Genomic DNA, 22,701 nt, shown 5'->3' on the forward strand with positions numbered 1-22,701 from the left:
GGAATACCTTTCCAAGAGTGCTGAACCTAAAAGCAATTCCCAAACAGTTTAGACAGAACACTTGGCTCACTGCCTCGGGTCCAGGAACTACAAAGGAGACTGGAGGCTGCCATCACATGAGGGGCAGCCTTGTTTCCACAACCTCAGCCAACTCTTAATTACTCACGGGGCAGTTATTTGACTGCTGGATTAGCAGACCCTACGTTTCTTCCCTTACACCCTTTCCTCTCCAACTTTGAAAATCATTCCACTGCTATCAATCATTTAAAAATCACATTTGGAATGAAAATTAAATGTAAACTAGTACCCAGAAGAACTATCCATAATTCACTACTCACAAAAGTGTCTTAAAGCCCAAATATAAACGGGCTTTGTCTCTCTGGCTAAATGGTTCCCACCCTGGTCTCTTCATTTTATGCAGGGCTGGAATGCTCATTAATTTCATGTGGACATAAAAGTTGAGGAGAGGAATTAAAATGCAGCCAAACATGATCACTGCGTTTTGCTAAAAGAGTTGATGAGGAGAGAAATAGACACTGATTGCTGTTGTTTCAACTAGCTGGGCAGTGACTTTTCTAATCCCACCCTTTTATTTTTATTCCAATTCAATACTTAATCTATTCCCTGTCTTTAGTACTGTGCTGTTTAAAAACCTTGTGTTGTCTGCATATAACAAAAGGTAACGTAGGTAGCAGATGAGATTCGTGTTGCAAAGAATATACTTGCGCAAACCAAGTGTCAAACCACTGGACACCGCTATAGAGATTCTAATTGTGTGGTTGTTTATCAGCTAAGAGGTCCAGTGCTCTGTCTGAATGTCTGTGCTCTGCCAACAGTGAAGAAAACAGACACATGTCGGCATTATTAGTGTGGATCAGATGTTAATAAAGCAAGGCCAGTGTGCTGAAAGCTGGACTAGATTAACTCCATGCCCGTGTCCATATCTCCTATTGCAGTGAAACCCTGTTCTGCCAATTTGACTTCATAATCATGTGCTCGCTGAAATGATATACGCATGCGGTGGCACAAATTATGTAGCCAGTTATTAAAATGGTGCCCCACAGCCCTATCCCTGTGAGCGGTTTTCAAATAAATTGCTTGGATGAAACCTGGTAGAAAGGACTGCCATTAAATGTAGTACATCCTTTTGAGGGTTACTTAACTCAGGAAATAACTCATATAATTACTGGAAGCTTTTTTCCTCCCCTTTCACTTAAAAGAGTCAGTCAAGGCATCAGGGCTATAAAAGAGTCAGTCAAGGTGTCAGGGCTACCACGTACTTCTATAATGTTATGGCAACTACATAATAAGATATTTTATAACTACTGACAGCTATGTGTTATCATATTATTATTTCCCAAATGTAAATGGATATTAATTTCAGAATTATCCACGACTTCCTAGATGGTCTTTGTGTTCACTACAGAATTAGACATTAATCGAATATTTTGGGAAGTGCTCTTTTTTCTTTTCTTTTTTTTTTTTTAGTGCTTCATCACAATTTAACATAAAGCTGATAGAATGCGTAAAGCACTCATTTGGCTCAGTTGAAACTGAACTTTTGATTTTCTTTAGATGTTTGCCTTTTGTAAGTTTTAAACAATTTGCTTATGAAATAGGGTATTTAAAACACCCTATTAAGTTTTTTGCTCTCTCCTAAATCATTTAAGAAACGTCGAGAGAAAGGTACTGGTTCTAGAAGTTTGGAATACCTGAAAACACGAGTTTCAAAATAAACTTTCAACATGTACACTATTACTAACTTACCAACCCCCAAAGGCATTCATCCTTGTGGGTACATGATAAGTACTTGTAAATAAGTACTCACTTAATCATCTTGAAGATTTATTCTTTAATAGTAGGCTTTATCTAAATATGGCTTCCCTGGTAGCTCAAAGGTTAAAGTGTTTGCCTGCAATGCGGGAGACCTGGGTTTGATCCCTGGGTCAGGAAGATCCCCTGGAGAAGGAAATGGCACCCCATTCCAGTGTTCTTGCCTGGAGAATCCCATGGATGGAGAAGCCTGGTGGGCTACAGTCCATGGGGTTGCAAAGAGTCGGACACAACTGAGCGTCTTCACTTTCACTTTTCACTCTATCTAAATATCTGGTTTACATTATAAATGCCTTTGTAAGTGACTTTCACAGCACCCAGCAGCATATTGCTCACAAGTCTTTTGGTGACATGAAAATAAGAAGAATGTGTTTGAAAAAGTTGGGTGATCTTTTAAATCGGTGCTATTTAAAAACGTGATCTGCAGACAGGTCAGGAAGCTTCAGCGTCACCTGTGAGCTTATGAGAAATGCAGATCCATGAGCCTCTCCCAGACCTTTAGAATCAGCCTCTGTGGGAGAAGGATCCAGTCATCTCTGTGTGATAGTCATTTGCAAGGTGTTTTGAAAAGTACTATGTGAATAAGGGTTAGCACTTACAAGTGCTTACTATACTGGGAGCTTACTGTATTATCTTATTTACTACTTGTAACAGACTTGTGAGGCAGATACAACTACGTCTGTTTTCTAGATGAAAAAAATCACTTTTCCAAAGTTGAACATAAAAACAGGTGACATCAAGATCACCCCAGCTCTAACTCCAAAGGCTGTACTGTCTTTTGAATAAAGAAAGAAGCTTTTTCTCATGGTGAGGCCTCGTGTAATGTGAAACTTCCACAGCAAAAGTGTAATTTTGGCAAGTCATACCTGCATTTATATAGCATGACTTTGCAAAATGTCAGTAGTCAGTCATTGAACATTTGGGCAGTGACAAAAATATTCAGGTAGAAACACAACAGTTAAACACAGTTAATTACAGAAACTATAGGTTGTACAGATGAGAAAGTATACCTTCTTTCCACTTAAGACCATAATTAGAACCAGAGATACACATCTGTAATCAAATTTAGAAAGAAAGGCAAAGTTTCAGCTTTCAGTCAGAGGCCAAAATCTAGAACAGAGAGCCAATATAGCTAAACTAAGTCTAAAACTCAATGAGTTGAAGAAAGTATGCGGGTATTTAGGGAAGAAAAAAAGCAAGGTTTTTACAATTGTGACAAATGCAGTTGAAGGAAGAATGTGATGGGACAGGCTTTCTGTTGGAAAATTTGTAGGCAGAAGTTGAACATGTGGTCATATAAGGGGTGGCATCTAAAGTTGCTTTAGGAATGGACTTGTGGACACAGCGGGGGAAGGAGAGGGCGGGATGAATTGAGAGAGGAGCACTGACATTCCTACGCTACCATGTGTAAGAGAGATAGCTAGTGGGGAGCAGCTGTAGAGCACACGGAGCCCAGCTCAGTGCCTAGAGGGGTGGGATAGGGTGGTGGGAAGGGGGCTCAAGAAGGAGGGCATATATGTATACACATGGCTGACTCACACTGTTGTACAGCAGAAATCAACACAACATTGTAAAGCAATTATCTTCCAATTAAAAATAAATTTAAAAAATAAAAAGAAGCTCAGTGCAACAATGATGAAATATAGTTGCTCTTGTATCTATCATAAAGGGATCTAAGCCCACCTAGGTTCCCCTACTCATGCCAGATCCCCACAGTCTCCCTAGAAGTAAAGCATTTGTGCTGATTATTTGGTTTGATTTTTTTGTTAGGCAGGGTGGACAGGCCAGGAGGAGGAGCAGAGGGTGGGAGGGCAGGAGGAAACAAAGGCAAGAGAAGGCACTAACTGTCCACTCTGGGATGGCTCTGTCAACCCACTAAATCCTCCATCTGACCTGCTAAGGGTGGTGCTGGGGCTTGCCTGCTGGGCTGATGGGGCACACAGCTCTAGTTGGACTAGCTGTGAAGGCTGCCGAGTGCCTTCCAGGGCTCAGCACCTGCAGATGCTCGGGTAAACCCTGCTTCCTGGAACAGCTGTTCTCCACAGGAGCTCTAGCAAGTGCCCAGCAGCCAGGATGGGGAGGCACTGAGGGGCTCCAGACGGCCCACAAGGGCAACATGTTCAGCGACTGCAAAAAAATCCATTCCTGAGGAATTTCCAGGATGAAGGGCTGAGCAACACTGAAGACACTCCTTTCTGAAATGTCGAGGAAAATAAGGACTTTTGGAATGCTAACCGTGGCCTCTTTGTTTTTTGAATTTACCGTTATGGATAGCAGTGTCTGGTCCCAAGACTAGGACACAGGTTTTGTGAATATCAAAATGAAGGTAATAAGGGAGGAGGGTTGCTGTCCCCTTAGTTTCCTTCCTAGCTTATTCTCCTCGTCTGCATGTCTAGTTAAGGGGAGATGCATATCATCATTAAGGGGAGATGCTACCAAGTGAGCCTTGGATTCTGAGTCTGAGCTGGACCTCAGTATCCTTCCTTCTCACAGAGGCCAATGCCCAGTCCACTGTCAAGAGTCGTGCCTCATGGACAAACAGGAGAGGTCAAATAGGGATGACTCAGCCACCAGAGCTCTAACTCTCCATCCCAGATGACCCCACGAGGAAAACTTTGTGTTTCAAGCCTTTGAGGATTCCTGTCTTTTAACTGCACAGTGTTCTTTGTTTTACAAGGTCCTCCTCAGAAATACTGACTTCTCTGGAAGAAAGATGAATGTCTAATAGGGGAACTACTTATTGTCCCCAATAATAATCTCTGACACACAAATAAAATACTTAGGAATAAACTTGACCAAGGAGGTAAAAGACTTATATACTGAAAATTATAAAACATTAATAAAGGGAATTAAAGATGAGTCAAAGAAATAGAAAGATATCCCACCTTTTGGATTAGAAGAATTAATATTGTTAAAATGACCATATTCTCCAAAGCAATCTACAGGTTTTATACGGTCCCAATCAAATGGTGGCTCAGACAGTAAAGAATCTGCCTGCAATGCAGGAGACCTGGGTTAGAACCCTGAGTTGGGACGATTCCCCTGGAGAATGGAATGGCTACCCACTCCAGTATTCTTGCCTGGAGAGTTGCATGGATAGAGGAGCTGGCGGCCTATAGTCCATGGGTATGCAAAGACTCAGACACAACTGAATGACTTCACTTTCTATCAAATTACCCATGATATTTTTTTCACAGAACCAGAACAAATAATCCTAAAATTTATATGGAATCATAAAAGGCCCTGAAATGCCAAAGAGAAAAAGAACAAGGCAGAAGGCATAACCCTTCCAGACTTCAGACAATACTACAAAACTACAGTAATCAAAACAGTGTAGTATGGGCACAAAAACAGACATATGTATCAACAGACTAGAATAGAGAGCCCAGAAAATAAACCCACACATCTACAGTCAATTAATCTTTGAAAAAAATGGAAAAAAAATCTCTTCAACAAGTGGGGTTGGAAAAGCTGGACATTGAATTTGTAAATTGCTTTGGGTAGTATACTCATTTTCACTATATTGATTCTTCCAATCCATGAACATGGTATATTTCTCCATCTATTAGTGTCCTCTTTGATTTCTTTCATCAGTGTTTTATAGTTTTCTATATATAGGTCTTTAGTTTCTTTAGGTAGATATATTCCTAAGTATTTTATTCTTTTCGTTGCAATGGTGAATGGAATTGTTTCCTTAATTTCTTTTTCTACTTTCTCATTATTCGTGTATAGGAATGCAAGGGATTTCTGTGTGTTGATTTTATATCCTGCAACTTTACTATATTCATTGATGAGCTCTAGTAATTTTCTGGTGGAGTCTTTAGGGTTTTCCATGTAGAGGATCATGTCATCTGCAAACAGTGAGAGTTTTACTTCTTCTTTTCCAATTTGGATTCCTTTTATTTCTTTTTCTGCTCTGATTGCTGTGGCCAAAACTTCCAGAACTATCTTGAATAGTAGCGGTGAAAGTGGGCACCCTTGTCCTGCTCCTGACCTCAGGGGAAATGCCCTCAATTTTTCACCATTGAGGATAATGTTTGCTGTGGGTTTGTCATACATAGCTTTTATTATGTTGAGATATGTTCCTTCTATTCCTGCTTTCTGGAGAGTTTTTATCATAAATGGATGTTGAATTTTGTCAAAGGCCTTCTCTGCATCCATTGAGATAATCATATGGTTTTTATTTTTCAATTTGTTAATGTGGTGAATTACATTGATTGATTTGCGGATATTGAAGAATCCTTGCATCCCTGGGATAAAGCCCACTTGGTCATGATGTATGATCTTTTTAATGTGTTGTTGGATTCTGATTGCTAGAATTCTGTTGAGGATTTTTGCATCTATGTTCATCAGAGATATTGGCCTGTAGTTTTCTTCTTTTGTGACATCTTTGTCAGGTTTTGGTATTAGGGTGATGGTGGCCTCATAGAATGAGTTTGGAAGTTTACCTTCCTCTGCAATTTTCTGGAAGAGTTTGAGTAGGATAGGTGTTAGCTCTTCTCGAAATTTTTGGTAGAATTCAGCTGTGAAGCCATCTGGACCTGGGCTTTTGTTTGCTGGAAGATTTCTGATTACAGTATCAATTTCCGTGCTTGTGATGGGTCTAGAACAAATAATTTCAAGCTTTGTATGGAAATACAAAAAACCTCGAATAGCCAAAGCAATCTTGAGAAAGAAGAATGGAGCTGGAGGAATCAACTTGCCTGACTTCAGGCTCTACTACAGGGCCACAGTCATCGGGACAGTATGGTACTGGCACAAAGACAGACATATAGATCAATGGAACAAAATAGAAAGCCCAGAGATAAATCCACACACATATGGACACCTTATCTTTGACAAAGGAGGCAAGAATATACAATGGAGTAAAGACAATCTCTTTAACAAGTGGTGCTGGGAAAACTGGTCAACCACTTGTAAAAGAATGAAACTAGATCACTTTCTAACACCGCACACAAAAATAAACTCAAAATGGATTAAAGATCTAAATGTAAGATCAGAAACTATAAAACTCCTGGAGGAGAACATAGGCAAAACACTCTCAGACATAAATCACAGCAGGATCCTCTATGATCCACCTCCCAGAATTCTGGAAATAAAAGCAAAAATAAACAAATGGGATCTAATTAAAATTAAAAGCTTCTGCACAACAAGGGAAAATATAGGCAAGGTGAAAAGACAGCCATCTGAATGGGAGAGGATGATAGCAAATGAAGCAACTGACAAACAACTAATCTCAAAAATATACAAGCAACTTCTGCAGCTCAACTCCAGAAAAATAAACGACCCAATCAAAAAATGGGCCAAAGAACTAAATAGACATTTCTCCAAGGAAGACATACGGATGGCTAACAAACACATGAAAAGATGCTCAACATCACTCATTATTAGAGAAATGCAAATCAAAACCACAATGAGGTACCACTTCACACCAGTCAGAATGGCTGCGATCCAAAAATCTGCAAGCAATAAATGCTGGAGAGGGTGTGGAGAAAAGGGAACCCTCCTACACTGTTGGTGGGAATGCAAACTAGTACAGCCACTATGGAGAACAGTGTGGAGATTCCTTAAAAAATTGCAAATAGAACTACCTTATGACCCAGCAATCCCACTTCTGGGCATACACACCGAGGAAACCAGAATTGAAAGAGACACATGTACCCCAATGTTCATCGCAGCACTGTTTATAATAGCCAGGACATGGAAACAACCTAGATGTCCATCAGCAGATGAATGGATAAGAAAGCTGTGGTACATATACACAATGGAGTATTACTCAGCCGTTAAAAAGAATTCATTTGAATCAGTTCTGATGAGATGGATGAAACTGGAGCCGATTATACAGAGTGAAGTAAGCCAGAAAGAAAAACACCAATACAGTATACTAACACATATATATGGAATTTAGGAAGATGGCAATGATGACCCTGTATGCAAGACAGGGAAAGAGACACAGATGTGTATAATGGACTTTTGGACTCAGAGGGAGAGGGAGAGGGTGGGATGATTTGGGAGAATGACATTCTAACATGTATACTATCATGTGAATTGAATCGCCAGTCTATGTCTGACGCAGGATGCAGCATGCTTGGGGCTGGTGCATGGGGATGACCCAGAAAGATGTTCTGGGGAGGGAGGTGGGAGGGGGGTTCATGTTTGGGAATGCATGTAAGAATTAAAGATTTTAAAATTTAAAAAATAAAAAACTAAAAATTAAAAAAAAAAAAAAAAAGGAAAAGCTGGACAACTGCATGTAAAAATCAATGAAGTTATAACACACCCTCTCATCATACACAGAAATAAACTCAAAATGGCCTAAAGACTTAAACATAAGATGTGACATCATAAAATTCCTAGAAGAGAACATAGGCAAAACATTCTCTGACATAAACCATACCAATGTTTTCTTAGGTCAGTCTCCCATGGCAGTAGAAATAAAAATAAACAAATGGGACCTAGTCAAATTTACAAGCTTTTGCACAAGAAAGGAAACCATAAACAAAATGAAAAGACAACCTACAGAATGGGAGAAAATATTTGCAAATGATGTGACCAAAAGGGCTTAATTTCCAACATATGTTAACAGCTCATAAATTCAACAACAACAAAAAACAACCCAATTGAAAAATGGGTAGAAGACCTAAATAGACATTTCTCCAAAGAAGACATACAGATGGCCAACAGGCAGATGAAAAGATGCTTACCATCACTAATAGAGAAATGCGAAGCTAAACAACAATGAGGTTATCACCTCACATCACTCAGAGCGGCCATCATTAAAAAGTCTAAAATAAATGCTACAGAGTGTGTGGAGACAAGGGAACCCCCCTGCACTATCGGTGGGAATGCAAGTTCGTGCAGCCGCTGTGGAAAACAGTATGCAGGCTCCTGAAACTAAAAATACAATTACAATATGATCTAGCAATTCCATGCCTGGAAAAATCTACAGTTATATCCAGAAAAAGACTATAATTCAGAAAGATCATGCACATCCCTATGTTTGTAGCACCACTATCCACAGTTGCCAAGACATGGGAAAAACCTGTATGTCCATTGACAGATGAATGAGTCTAGAAGCTGTGGTACATATATACAGTGGAACTCCAGTCAGCCGTGAAGAAGAACAAAATGATGTCATTTGCAGCAACATGGGTGGACCTAGAGATTATCATACTAAGTGAAGTTAAGTCACAAAGAGAAAGGCAGATTCCGTACGATATACTTATATGTGGAGTCTAAAATATGACAAAAATGAACCTATCTATGAAACAGAAATAGACATAGACTGCCCAGTGGAAAGGGGGATTTGGGATTAGCAGATGCAAACTATTACATATGGAATGGATAAATGATAAAGTCCCACTGTATAGCATAAGGAACTATATGCAATATCCTATGATAAAACATAATGGAAAAGAATATAAAAAAGAATGTGTACATATGTGTGTGTGTATATATAACTGAATCACTGTTGTGTACAGCAGAAATTAACACAACATTGTGAATCAACTACACTTCAATTTAAAAAAAAATTTAAAAAATCTCTGACATACAAATTCCTTCTAAACCCTGACCTGGTCACCTTTTCCTTGAGGACAGGTATAGTGCCCAGGCCAGCAGGCCAACTTGAAGGCCACTAGGAGCAAAGCAGACCTTCCCCTCACCACCTGCCCATCCCTTGTTGATGCTTCTTGCCCTCAGATCCCAATCCTGGGAGTGTGCTTTGAAACAGGGCCAAGGTGAGAGGACACAGAGGCCTCTTTGCCAGGAGGTCAGAGCCTGGGAAGTTCTGAAGAGAGATTTCCTCTTATAAAATTAAAGTTTTGGAATATGCCAGAAGGAAAAAAATGCCAAAAGAAACCATCTTGCCTTAGCTATCTCAGTAGGAAGGATTCTACTAGTGTCAAGTACAAAAAGCATGGGGGAGCCAGGCCCTGGAAGGTGGCCAGACTGGTTTGGGGACCAAGTGCAGCTGTTTTACATTTAAAAGGTCAGATGTTCATAGCAGTGTTTTGGGGAACTGTGGGCAAATGAATTCATGACATCCTTTTACATCCCTTATCTCCAGTCTCCTCCCTCCACTCCGTTTTATCTGCCATTTTTGGAGGGTGGCTACTTATTTTCAGCACTGAGATGGAAGAGACAAAAGAGCAGCACTTAAAGAAATGCTCTGGACCAAGAAGATGTACTCTGCACGCAGACCTTATTCCCAGGGGGCCCCTGTGGGACAGACTAAAGGGAACCATAGGATGGGTCACCGAGCATCGGAAATGCCTGTTACTTTTCTTTGACACAAGTCAGGCAGCACTTTGGGGCTCAGCACTTTGCAAAGAGCAAAGCGGATGCCTGCTGTTGAAGAATTCACGAGGAACTGGAGCCAGTGACACTGTAATTCACCAAATGCCTGTCTTGGAATCTTTTGCTCCTCTGCTCACAAGTTTCCTCACTGAAGTCATTTCCAGGGAAGCCAACAAGAAATATTGAAATACGCAGAAGATCCCAGAAAGGCTGAAGGGACTGACTTTTCCAAGAAAACAACTGTGGGTGGACGGTTTTTCTACAATGGAGGGGGCTCCAGGGAGAAAAGTTACACATGTGTGAAGCCAACCTTTGTACTTCATTGGGGTCACCTGGATACTCCAAATTCAATGCACATGAACAGCAGTCAAGAAAAAAGAAATCAAGAACAAGGTCTTCCCTGGCTTCGGTAACAACAGCTGGCATGATGTCCCTTAATCATAGAATTGTGCATCCGAAGGCCTCGCTTGCTGAAGAGAAGCCTCAGGCAGGTAGTAGCAAGACCTGGCAGCAGCTGCGATCCCTGACTGCACAGGGAGGAGGGTGTGTCCAGCGACTAGATGCCAAAGCATCCTTCAGTTTCTCACAGCTGCATATACTGATCCTGGCAAAGTTTCACTTCATAGAATATGAAGCCCAGGTTAACTCATGCTCTAATGAAGGCTGTTAGGTTTTAGGGACGAACACAAGAAGACTTCCAAGAACAGAAATAACATGCAATGAGAGACTCTAGAAATGTTCTCGCTTCCTCTTTTTCTTACTGTCCTACAGCAGATGAATTTGGAGATTTTGAAAAGCCACTGAGAGTTCCTCAGTCTCACTTTCGGCTCTGCAGGCCTGCACTGGACTTGGCCCCTCAGCTCGTCTGGGCTGTTGTCAGTGTCCTACCGGAGATCACCACTGCCGCGGACACCTGGCACGTGGACAGGTGGCCTTGTCGACATAAAAGTTTGACTTTCATTTGGACTGTATAGGCCTTTGACAGTAAGGTTTTTGCTCCTATTAAATGTTCCTCTTGAAGTAAAACATCAAATTAAAGAAACTTTTAGGCTTCTCACTGTGGCTTGTAGTTTGGAACCATAATGGGAATGGGGTGTATAAGAAAACCTGGCCTTTCCCCATCTGGTCCCACTTGCTGACAAGTATCCCCCACCCATGATCCCAACTACTCAAAAGCCAATGGAGCAAAAGACTTGTGCTAGAACATTCTGGCCTTTCAGCAGGATCCTGGAAACACAATTACCTGCTGGAGAAATGTTTGAAGGGAGTGGAGAGAATGGAAGAAGCTACAAAGAGAAAGTGAGTGTTCCCTTGGCCCATAAAGACTAAAGGGCCAACCTTTAAATAGTGGTTAGGAAACTAATGCTGGCCCTCAAACTAAATCCGGCCCTTGGCCTGTTTGTATAAATAAAGATTTATTGGAACACAGCCATGCACATTCATTTATGTTGTTTACAATGACTTTTGCACTCTAATGGCAGAATTGAGGAGTGGTAACAGACACATGACCTGCAAAGGTTGAAACATTTACTAACTGAATCTTTGTAGAAAAAAATATGCCAAAATCTTTTTTTAAAACAAATAGAATTTCCTTTAACTTTGGAAAGTGCTCAGGCAAGAGAATTCAGTTAATCTGCAACAAATGCCAGCAGACATTTAGGGGCCAAGAATACCATCTCAGAGGCCTAAAGAGTCAGTGTTCTGCATTTCTTTTATAGGATAAAGAACAACAGGTGGCCTTTAACTTTTCTGTGGCATCCTTTTAATATTACACACATCTTAAGTGTTACACTGTTTCATGCCAATAGATTCTAGGCAGCTCATTACTCTATTTATGTGTGGTCAGTGAGAACTATGACCATCTCATCATGACATCTACGTGGCACCCCTCACTGAAGTTCTTAGGGTAGTAAGAAATTAAAGAATAGCTGTATATTTTTAATTTTCTTTTTTTTTTTTTAAATCTACACCCAGGAGTGGAATTGCTAGGTCATATGGTAGTTCTATTTATAGTTTTTTGAAGACCTTCCATACTGTTTTCCAGTTGCTGCACCAATTGAGATTCCCACCAACAGTGTACAAGAACTTCTTTTACCCCACATCCTCGCCAACATTTGTTGTTTGTATTCTTTTTGATGATAGCAATTCTGACAGGTGTGAGGTGATAACTCATTGTGGTTTTGATTTGCATTTCTCCTGATGATTAGTGATGTTGAGCATCTTTTCACGTACCTGTTGGCCATCTACATTTCCTCTTTGGAAAAATGTCTGTTCAGTTCTTCTGCCTATTTTTTAATCATGTTGTTATTCAAGAAGATAAGTAGACCCCAATGTGCATAGCAGATTATTTACAACAGCTGAGATATGGAAGCAACCTAAGTGTCCATTGAAAGATGAATGAATAAAGAAGCTGTGGTATAAGAGTGTGTGTGTGTGTGTCTGTGTGTGTGTGTATGTATACGTATATATTGGAGAAGGAAATGGCAACCCACTCCAATATTCTTGCCTGGAAAATTCCATGGACAGAGGAGTCTGGTGGGCTATAGTCCATGGGGTTGCAAAGAGTAAGGTACGATGGAGCACATATATGTATATATACATACATCTCTATATAGATACACACATACATACATATATGCATGGAATACTACTCAGGCATAAAAACAGTTTTTGTCATTTGCAGCAACATGGATGAACTTGGAGAGCATTATACTCAGTGAAATAAGTCAGAGAAAGACAAACACTGTATATCTTACATGTGGAATTTAAAACTACAATAAACTAGTGAATATAACAAAAAAGTAGCAGACAGATATAGAGAAAAATTTAGTGGATGGGGTTGGGAGAGGTGATATACAGGTGGGGGAGTGGGAGGTACAAATTATTGGGTATAAGACAGGCTCATGGATGTATTGTAACCACACAGGGAATATAGTCCATATTTGGTAAAAACTGTTAATGGAAAGTAATATTTAAAAATTGTATACAAAATCATGATTTTATAATATTTGTACATGCACAATCTTCAACTTTGTAAAAAGTAAAAAAAGAAAAGAAAAAGGAGAAGAACTGCTGATTCTTCATTCTTTTTCCAGCTTAATGAGCAGCTGAGTGCTCACTGATGGTCAGGGGCCCTGACTGTACCTGTTGGCCAAAAGCTGGGACCTGGTTCCTGAGGGTGAGGTCAGGTAGATGGCCAGGTCTCCCCTCCTGGGGTGGGTGATGGTGATGCGCACGACTACATGCTCCAGGTAGTTGACGTGATGGTTGGGGTTGTCGGAGCAGCCCGAAGCTTTGTAGATGGAGCGCACTGCACTGTTGGGGCGAATTGTCCTGCAACAGAGAGAAAAAGTTTAAGCAAAGTGCACAGCAGAGCTCAACTGAGTGAACCTGCAGGCCTGGCAGGACTACATGATGTAAGATAAGCAGTGGGTGCCGCATGCTAAAGGACCAGTCCTGCGCACAAATGATTAGGTCGCTTAAAGGAGTAATCCTGCTTGGACTGTGAGAAAGATGTAAATGAGAGGAGTGGAGAATTTAAGGTGTCTTTGATCTTCATGAAGGTAGTGGATATCAATCTTGTTAAAACAGATTACTAGGCTCTGAAACTGGAGTTCCTGGGGTGGGTCACGAATGAGCATTTCCAGCAAGTTCTCCAGTAACAGTGACATTACTGAGCTATGGAATCCACTTTGTGTACCACCAGTATAGGGGACTTGGGGACTACTATGACCTTGGTTCAAATCCCTGGTCTACCATTTTCTTGCTCTATAAACTAAGAGCCCAGTTTTCCTCTTGCCTAGAAGTCCTGTCTTCTTCCCAAACTTCCTCCTGTACCTCTCTGCCGTCTGAAGACTGGGTTCCAGCCACACCAGCACTGGTTGAGTTCTGGGATAATTCAAGTTTCCCAGCTCAGGGACACTGCATATGCTACTCTGTGTCTAGTGCTTTTTTATTGCTGTTCCTACAGCTGACTCTTCTTCTTTCATGATCAAAGCTTAAATTTCACTCTCTAAGCCCATCATTGAACCATAGGAAAATCATGTTCCCTACCTTTCATTTTCTACCCTTTTAATTTCACTTATTATAACTTGTAATTATCTATTTATTGTATTATTTTGGTTTGACTTCCCCAATAGACTGTAAGCTCTATAAATGTGGAAGCATTTCTTATTCCTGTTTCTATCCCTAATATCTAGCCCCAATCTTTTTTCAATTTATATTGTATCAAAGGATAATTGCTTTAAAGAATTTTGCTTTTTTCTGTCAAACCTCAACATGAGTCAACCATAGATATACATAAATCTCCTCCCTTTGGAAACTCCCTTCCATCTCCCGCACCATTCCACCCATCTAGGTTGATACAGAGTCCGTGTTTGATTTCCTGAACCATACAGCAAATTCCCGTTGGCTATCATTTTACATATGGTAATATGTAATATGTTACTCTTTCCATATATCTCACCCTCTCCTCCCCTCTCCCCATGTCCATATGACTATTCTCTACGTCTCTTTCTCCAATGTTTCCCTGTAAATATTTTCAGTACCATTTTTCTAGATTCTGTATATATGCGTTAGAATACAGTATCTGTCTGTCTCTTTCTGACTCATTTCACTCTGTATCATAGGTTCTAGGTTCATCCATTTCATTAGAACTGATTCAAATGCATTCCTTTTGATGGCTGAGTAATATTTCATTGTGTATATGTACCAGAACTTCTTTATCCATTGATTTGTGACCCAAGATATGGTCTATCCTGGAGAATGTTCCATGTGCCCTTGAGATGAAGGTGTATTCTTCTGCATTTGGATGGAATGTCCTGAAGATATCAATGATATCCATCTCATCTGATTTATCATTTAAGACTTGTGTTTCCTTATTAATTTTCTGTTTTGATGTTCTGTCCATTGGTGTGAGTGGGGTGTTAAAGTCTCCTACTATTATTGTGTTACTGTCAATTTCTCCTTTTATACTGTTAGTATTCCTCTTATGTATTCAGGTGCTCCTATGTTGGGTGCACAGATATTTACAATTGTTATGTCTTCCTCTTGGATTGATCCCTTGATCATTATGTAGTATCCTTTCTTATCTCTTGTAATCTTCTTTATTTTAAGGTCTATTTGGTCTGATATGAGGATTCCTGCTCCAGCTTTCTTTTGCTTCCCATTTGCATGGAATATATTTTTCCATCCTCTCTCTTTCAGTCTATATGTGTCTTGAGGTCTGAAGTGGGTTTCTTGTAGACAGCATATATATGGGTCTTGTTTTTGTATCCATTCAGCTAGTCTGTATCTTTTGGTTGGAGCATTTAATCCATTTAAAGTAATTATTGATATATATGTTCCTATTGCCATTTTCTTAATTGTTTGGGGTTGATTTTGTAGATCTTTTTTTTCTGTTGTATTTCTTGACCATAAAAAAGTCCGTTTAACTGACTTGTTTGGTGGTACTGAATTCTCTTAACTTTTTGCTTGTCTGAAAAGCTTTTTATTTCTCCATCATTTTTGAATGAGATCCTTGCCAGGTCCAGTAATCTTGGTTGTAGATTTTTCCCTTTCAAGTACTTTAAATATATCCTACCATTCCCTTCTGGCCTTCAGAGTTTTCACTGGAAGATCAGCTGTTAAGCATATGCAGTTTCCCTTGTATGTTACTTGTTGCTTCTCCCTTGCTGCTTTTAATAATCTTTATTTGTGTTTAGTCTTGTCAGTTTGATTAGTATATGTCTTGGCATGTTTCTCCTTGGGTTTATCCTATATGGGACTCTTTGTGCCTCTTGGACTTGATTGACTATTTCCTTTTCCATGTTGGGGAAATTTTTAACTATAATCTCTTCAAAAATTTTCTCATACCTTTTCTTTTTCTCTTCTTCTTCTGGGACCCTTATAATTTGAATGTTGGTATGTTTGTTATGGTCCCAGAGGTCTCTGAGACTGTTCTCAGCTCTTTTCATTCTTTTTACTTTATTCTGTTCTTCAGAAGTTATTTCCACCAATTTATCTTCCAGTTCACTGATTCATTCTTCTGCTTCAGATACTCTGCTATTGATTCCTTCTAGAGTATTTTTAATTTCAGTAATTGTGTTGTTTGTCTCTGTATGTTTATTTTTTAGTTCTTCTAGGTTTTTGTTAAATGATTCTTGCATTTTCTCCATTTTGTTTTCAAGGTTTTTTATCATCTTTACTATCATTATTCTGAATTCTTTTTCAGGTAGTTTCCCTATTTCCTCTTCATTTATTTGGACTTCTATGTTTCTAGTTTGTTCCTTCATTTGTGCAGTATTTCTCTGCCTTTCCATTATGTTTTTTTTAGTTATTGTTTGAGGTCTCCTTTCCCAGGCTTCAAGGAAATTTGAATTCTTTCCTTGATGAAGGTTGAATTCTTTCTTTCTTTTGGTTTCTGTCCTCCTAAAATTGGTCCAGTGGTTTGTGTGAGCTTTGTATAGGGTAAGATTTGTGCAGAGTTGTTTTTTTTTTTTGTTTGTTTTTCCTCTGATGGGCAAAGTTGAGTGAGGTGGTAATCCTGTCTGCTGATGATTGGGTTTGTATTTTTGTTTTGTTTGTTGTCTAGATAAGGTATCCTGCACAGGGTGCTACTGGTGGTTGGGTGATGCAGGGTCTTGTATTCAAGTGGTTTCCTTTGTATGAGTTCTCACTATTTGATACTCCCTAGTCTTGGAGCCAGTGCTCCTATTCCAAAGGCTCAGGGCTTGATCGCTGGGGCATATGTTCTATGCTGAACAGCCTTAGAAGCTTCAGGCTCAGCATCTTGAAGTCGGGCTGGGAAGACTGTTGGGTGACAGCTGGTCCCTGTCACCAGGTCTTGCTCAAAGTTCTGACATGGTTCTGGGTGTCTCTGGTCAGCTGGGTCTGAGCCTCTTCATTGGGCTCTGAGGGTCCTGGGTATCTGGCAGAAAGGGCGCAGAGCTGCAGCACATGCAGGAGGAGATCTGGACTCCTCCCAGCTGCATGTGCCACTAGTCCCGTTCTTGCTATCCAATAAATGAAAGAAAAATAGATGCTGAATTGGTAAATGAAATTTGTGTAGAAATAAACAATTGTCCCATTTGATCTCATTTCTTCATTTGTCAAAAGGGAATAAAACCCATTTTTTAAAATCAAGTTTTAAGAAGAAAACACACATTAAGTTGCTAGGGCTTGACCTATTGTAAGAACTCAATAAATACTGGTTAATGTTTTACTCCTTTGTTTATTTTTTTCATATTCTTTGCCACAAATGGGTAGAATGAGAAAAAATTTAGTCCATTTGTTTCTGCTTCCTAACAATTTCCTCAAGAATTACAATGGCTCTGTTCTTATTACAAACCAAAGTTCATAAGTATTTTTCTCAACTAACTCTCTATAAAAAGAAAGCCAAAAGCAAAATACTAATAAAATCACTATAATAAATCCTAATTCTTCAAATTCAGTGCCTAGGAGAGACTTCAGTATCACTTGGTAAATCCTGTTGCACAGTCTCCAGGTTTGTGTGACTGAAACAGGACACTAGGCCCTGGAATCTGAGTAAAGTGCAGTCTCACTTACTGTGCATCCTGCATCACTCTCAGAGAACTACATGGTAAGTAGCTAAGTTTCCAGATCATAAGGTGTAGTTTTGGGGGTATACCAACTTATGGGAAATACTTCTACCATCAAACAGAAATACTTACAGAGTAGAAACTTAAAGAATATCCACCTGTAAGGGTTCTCCCATCCCCTTATAAAATATGCTTTTTTTAAAGGATCCTTGGCTTATGCTAGTGGGCTTTCCTGGTGGCTCAGATGGTGAAAAATCTACCTGCAATGTGGGAGGCCTGGGTTCTATCCTTAGGTTGAAAAGATCCTCTGGAGTAGGGCATGGCAGGTTATACTAGGATGGATTTAACAGTTTAGGGTCTTAGACATTATATTAAGATTTTATAATCACATTAGAAAAAAACTACACAAACTACTAGTTTTTATGTGCAACACAGGGCTGTCTCGAGACATCTGCGTGGGCCAGCGCTCTTTTAGGGAATGGTCATGCTGTCTGCTGGCAGCAAGCATTACTTGATTTGTCGGTCTGTGCTCTCCACACACACGTGCTGCTGGGGAACAGTGGTCCACTTCTCCGCCTCCATCACCATGGCCTCTGCATCCATCAGTCCAAATCCATAGAGATGGCTCACTACAGAAGGCAAGAAGTCGGTCAGCTTTACCATGGTTGGCAGCAACCTATGCTATATATGTTGACTTATACTTTCACTCTGTAGAAAAGCCAGACACAACCCAATGGGAGCCAAGCTTTCCTTCTAGCAACATTAAAAAACAAATAAAACAAGTAAATAATCAAAAGAAGAAAATAAGATCAATGCGTATTGTTCACTGAATACGTATTATAACTAGTAACATAACTACCATTTATGAATTGTTATTACATGGCAAGTATTAGCCCATATTTTTGCATTTAATCCTCCTAACAATCTTAAGATGTTAGTGCTATTACTATTGTCACTCACGGAAGAGGAGAAAGAAATTTGGCTGAGATTGACTAGCAGTTCAGTGGTTGAGCCAAATTCTAACCCACAAAGATTTACTACCAGGCTCCGCTTGTAAACCACTTGTATTCAAGTGATAACACTATCCCGTTTGTAAGATAAAATAATTAGTAGGTTTAAAGAGAAGTGTACACAACTTCTCTTAGTGCAGTCAGAACTAACACGCAAGAAATACCAATTTTCTGACATATCTAGTTTTTTGGTTGAAAATCCTAGAAGACATAAATCATTACCTTTCCTTTAGCATATGAAAAACTTATTAGAGTTTATGCATGAAATATTTGGAGGCTTCTAAACTTTCATGACACCTTCTTATCCTTGGATGTTGTAAACTTTTAGTTCTCAATGAGAATATCTATTAGATCAATAGATAAATTTGACCTAACTTTCTCAGAAACTTTACTTATATATAGGAAAATTTAATGATGATACAGTGATATCTACATTTGCAACTCTTTCTAAAAATACTTAAAAATCTCAGTTGAATACATAAAATCTCCACCTTGCATTAAACTCTTCTATATCTTTAAACACAAAGTCATACTTTGCTATGGCAAAGATATATGTAGAATTTTTATACAGGTACTTTTGCAACTTTTATTATAAGTGATATTTTTCTTAATTAAAAAATAATGTATGTTCATTGTAAAAACTTGGAACTACATCCAGAAAAGAATAAATAAAACTCATCAATAACCTCATCACAAATCGGTAACTGTTATTAACAAGTCTATTTAGATTTAGTTACATAATATTACATGAGGCAAGTTTGCCTCCTTAATTTGAAAAGATACAGAGTAACACACATATAATAGAAGAGAAATGACAAATTTGGGATTAAAGAAACCAAATTGTGGAGCTCTTTTGTTAAATTTCATTGAAATCCTATGTTATCACTTATCACTTAACCACAGTCTATATCATGTCACCATGGATATTCAAAGGTATTTTCTTGCCCTGGAGGAATTGAAATTATTGACGAAGACGCAATGCGAGGCTCTCTAACTCTTCATGGTACCCAAATATCTCCAAGCCACTGTCAAGTGATTTTAAACCAGTATAATTTATAATTTAATCTCAGTTCAGGGAAATGAGAGATTTAATTGATATGAAGGGGGTGGGGAAGAGGGTGAGGGGGTGGGTTTGGTGAGGGTAAGGATTTTGAATAGTCTGCAAAATGGGTGTCTTGGCCCCAGCTCAGCTTTGCACACTGCCCTTCCTCACCTCCCCACCCCCAATAATTGTCAACTTAACAACCTTTAGAATAAATTAACACGCAGAGCTGTCAAATACAACAAACACTTCATGCCTGTTAAACAACCACTTGAGTTAAGTAGAAAATCACCTTGAGTCTTTATGAAGGCTGTAAATTGTTTCCTTTTCTGACTCAATTCCTACCCTCCAGAGAAAAGGTCTCTTCATGCAATACTCAAAGGAGGTGTTCAGAACAGAGGCTGAGTAGCTCCAATTAAACTACAGACTGGCGAGTCACAGAAAAAAATGTTTATTACTAGAATATTAATGAACAAGGAAATTAGACTAGATCAGTGAAGGCCACCGAATCACTAATGGAGACTTGCAGCATTTTAAAATATTTTAATATACTGAAATTGAGAATCTGTCCACAATCATGATACACAGCTGAAGGAAAAAAATGAAATAAATTTATTTTTTCTTTTTTTGGGAGGAGGGGGGCAGTGCCGGCAATGTATCAACTCTCTTCTGAATGGCAGTGATTTGTTTGATTTTTGGTAAATACCAAAGAGAAAATAATTACACAATAAATGCGTTGGGCAGATAAACTCAAAACATGGTGTTAACAGGGAAAATAGCCATTAAGTGGTTTGAAAGCTCTACTAGTTTTATGAGATATAAGTGACATGTAATAATTTAGATTTAGTTACATAATATTACATGAGGCAAGTTTGCCTCCTTAATTTGAAAAGATACAGAGTAACTTTTTATGTATTTTATTATGTAACTTTTTTATGTATTCAACTGAGATTTTTAAGTATTTTAAAAGTATTTTACTTTTAATAATTTTTTATATGACATGAAGTTTCACACTCTAAAATTAACTTATAAACTCAGAACATGTGTTTTATTTTGTGTGTTTCTGTTTTGCTGACCATTTGAGTCACATCTCGCTCATCACACTGTTACCATTGTTACCACGCCACATGGGGTATGATTTCTCTTCCGTGACTGCAGAGCATCTGGCTTAGAGAAGAGGCTCCAAATGTATTTCTGAAGTAAATGAATGTAACTGATCTGAGAAACTGTATTTAATTCACCAAGTGGCATAAAATGTTTACAGGAGAATTGTAAGGGGGAATTAGGAGGCCTGTTCTTTTTGTTACAGACTCCTATAAACTCATCATTAATAACTAAAAATGTATCCTAGTGTAGAGCCAATATTCCCACTTTTAAAAATTTTACAATTACCTGTATATAATATGCCATCACTGGTTGTGATATGACCATTCCATAACTAAAATAGTTTTATCTATGCACATTTCTCATGCCACGACCTGAGCCTGAAAATAATTTTATGAGGATCAAGTGGAAACTCTCCATGCAGGCACTGTGCCAAATGCAAAATTCTATGGATTCTGTATTTAGAAAGACATTGAGGGAATAAAGCATGTATATAGACTAAATAGCTTGAAGCACAGCTATGATAGGTATTTCAGAAACTATATCTAACTCTTTGAAGAATGTGGTTGAACAAACTTAATAAAAGGAATTTGAAAAACTTGCTTAATAGTATATTTGTTCCATTAGATGGCATGACTGTTTATGCAGAGAAGTTCCAAAAAGTGGAACTGCCTTGTGCCAGAAGTATAACTAGTTTTTATTCCAAGTAATCCAAAGGTTTCCCTGCTTGGACTAGTCGGGTGGGCAAGCAAAGAGAGGAAGATGGACGATGTTCCCGGGAGGTATATTTTCATTTTCTGATGAGACTAGAAATGCCAAGAGGAGCTAGTCATTAAATACACAAGTAAATAACTGCATAGTTCAAAAGCAGATACAGTTGATTTAGACAGCAGTACTAGCTATGAAACCTAAAAAAGTCAATTCTAAAGAAAAGATAGAAAACTTAGTAGGAAAATAAAAATTGGAATTTGGGGGCACAGGAAGTTATAACCAGGGAATTTGATATATCCTTACTGATGCCAGCTATTTTAAACCCTTTAAAAAGAAATATCACACTGATTGGCTATTTCATGATAACTCTAAATGGCTTATTAGTAAAGCCCTGTCTGATATAATAAAGGAATTGATTGGAACAAGTTTGTTTGTTTGATTTTTAACTTTTTTGAGCTCCCTGAAGTGCTACCAGCTGTCAGATATACAGACAATGCTATGTAGCAACCAGAAGGGCAAACGACGACAAAAATGGCTATGAGAGATTTAAAATTTTGCCTGTGACTGCAAAAGACACAACTAAGTGACAGCTATCCATTCCTGAGCATTTAGTATAAAAGTACAGTCAATTTCTTCCATTGGGGAAATCATTTCTTATGACTAGTTTGACTAAACGTCTAGGTTTACCCAACGCTGTCCTGGTTTGAGCGCGGAAATCCTATGTCCTAGAGAAACTCCTTATTCACGGGCAAACCAGGTGAGGAGCTACTGCATGTGGAAATGAGGGAGTATGGAGTGGCACTTTCACATCTTTTACTATCAACAGCCTAGTAACTAGGAGGCAAGCTGTACAGGCATACTGAACTTTGTATTTGTTGAGATGTATTCAATCATCAAAATATAAAATGTGGTTGATAAATTAGATTCGATTATTCAATTTTTAGAAAGGGACAGTTTCAATACACTTCACTGATATAAGCTAAGAATTTATCACATTAATTATGATACAACTTGTGTGGTTTGGAGCACCTACTATAGTCAACACCATGAGGCTCTGAAAGAAACAGAAAATGCTATGAGTTCTCAGACTGCCAGGGGGTGAGACAAGAATAGCTCTATGATTTCACTAAGAAACAAAAGTGGTAACTGTGTAATCACTGTAAGT

At 38.9% G+C, this 22,701-nt stretch overlaps 1 protein-coding gene across 3 annotated transcripts in view; it reads right to left on the reverse strand.

Annotated features, from left to right (window-relative positions):
* Nucleotides 1–22,701, reverse strand: part of PCSK5 (proprotein convertase subtilisin/kexin type 5) — a 503,732-nt gene that overhangs the window by 191,682 nt on the left and 289,349 nt on the right. For all 3 annotated transcript variants that reach the window (XM_069576329.1, XM_069576328.1, XM_069576330.1), the window contains exons 11-12: nt 18,181–18,298; nt 13,276–13,464 (exon numbers count right to left, since the gene is read on the reverse strand). In XM_069576329.1, the coding sequence (XP_069432430.1) occupies nt 13,276–13,464; nt 18,181–18,298 (307 nt within the window). The remainder of the gene's footprint in view (nt 1–13,275; nt 13,465–18,180; nt 18,299–22,701) is intronic.

The sequence above is a fragment of the Ovis canadensis genome, chromosome 2 (genome assembly GCF_042477335.2).
Source record: "Ovis canadensis isolate MfBH-ARS-UI-01 breed Bighorn chromosome 2, ARS-UI_OviCan_v2, whole genome shotgun sequence".
NCBI lineage: Eukaryota > Metazoa > Chordata > Mammalia > Artiodactyla > Bovidae > Ovis > Ovis canadensis.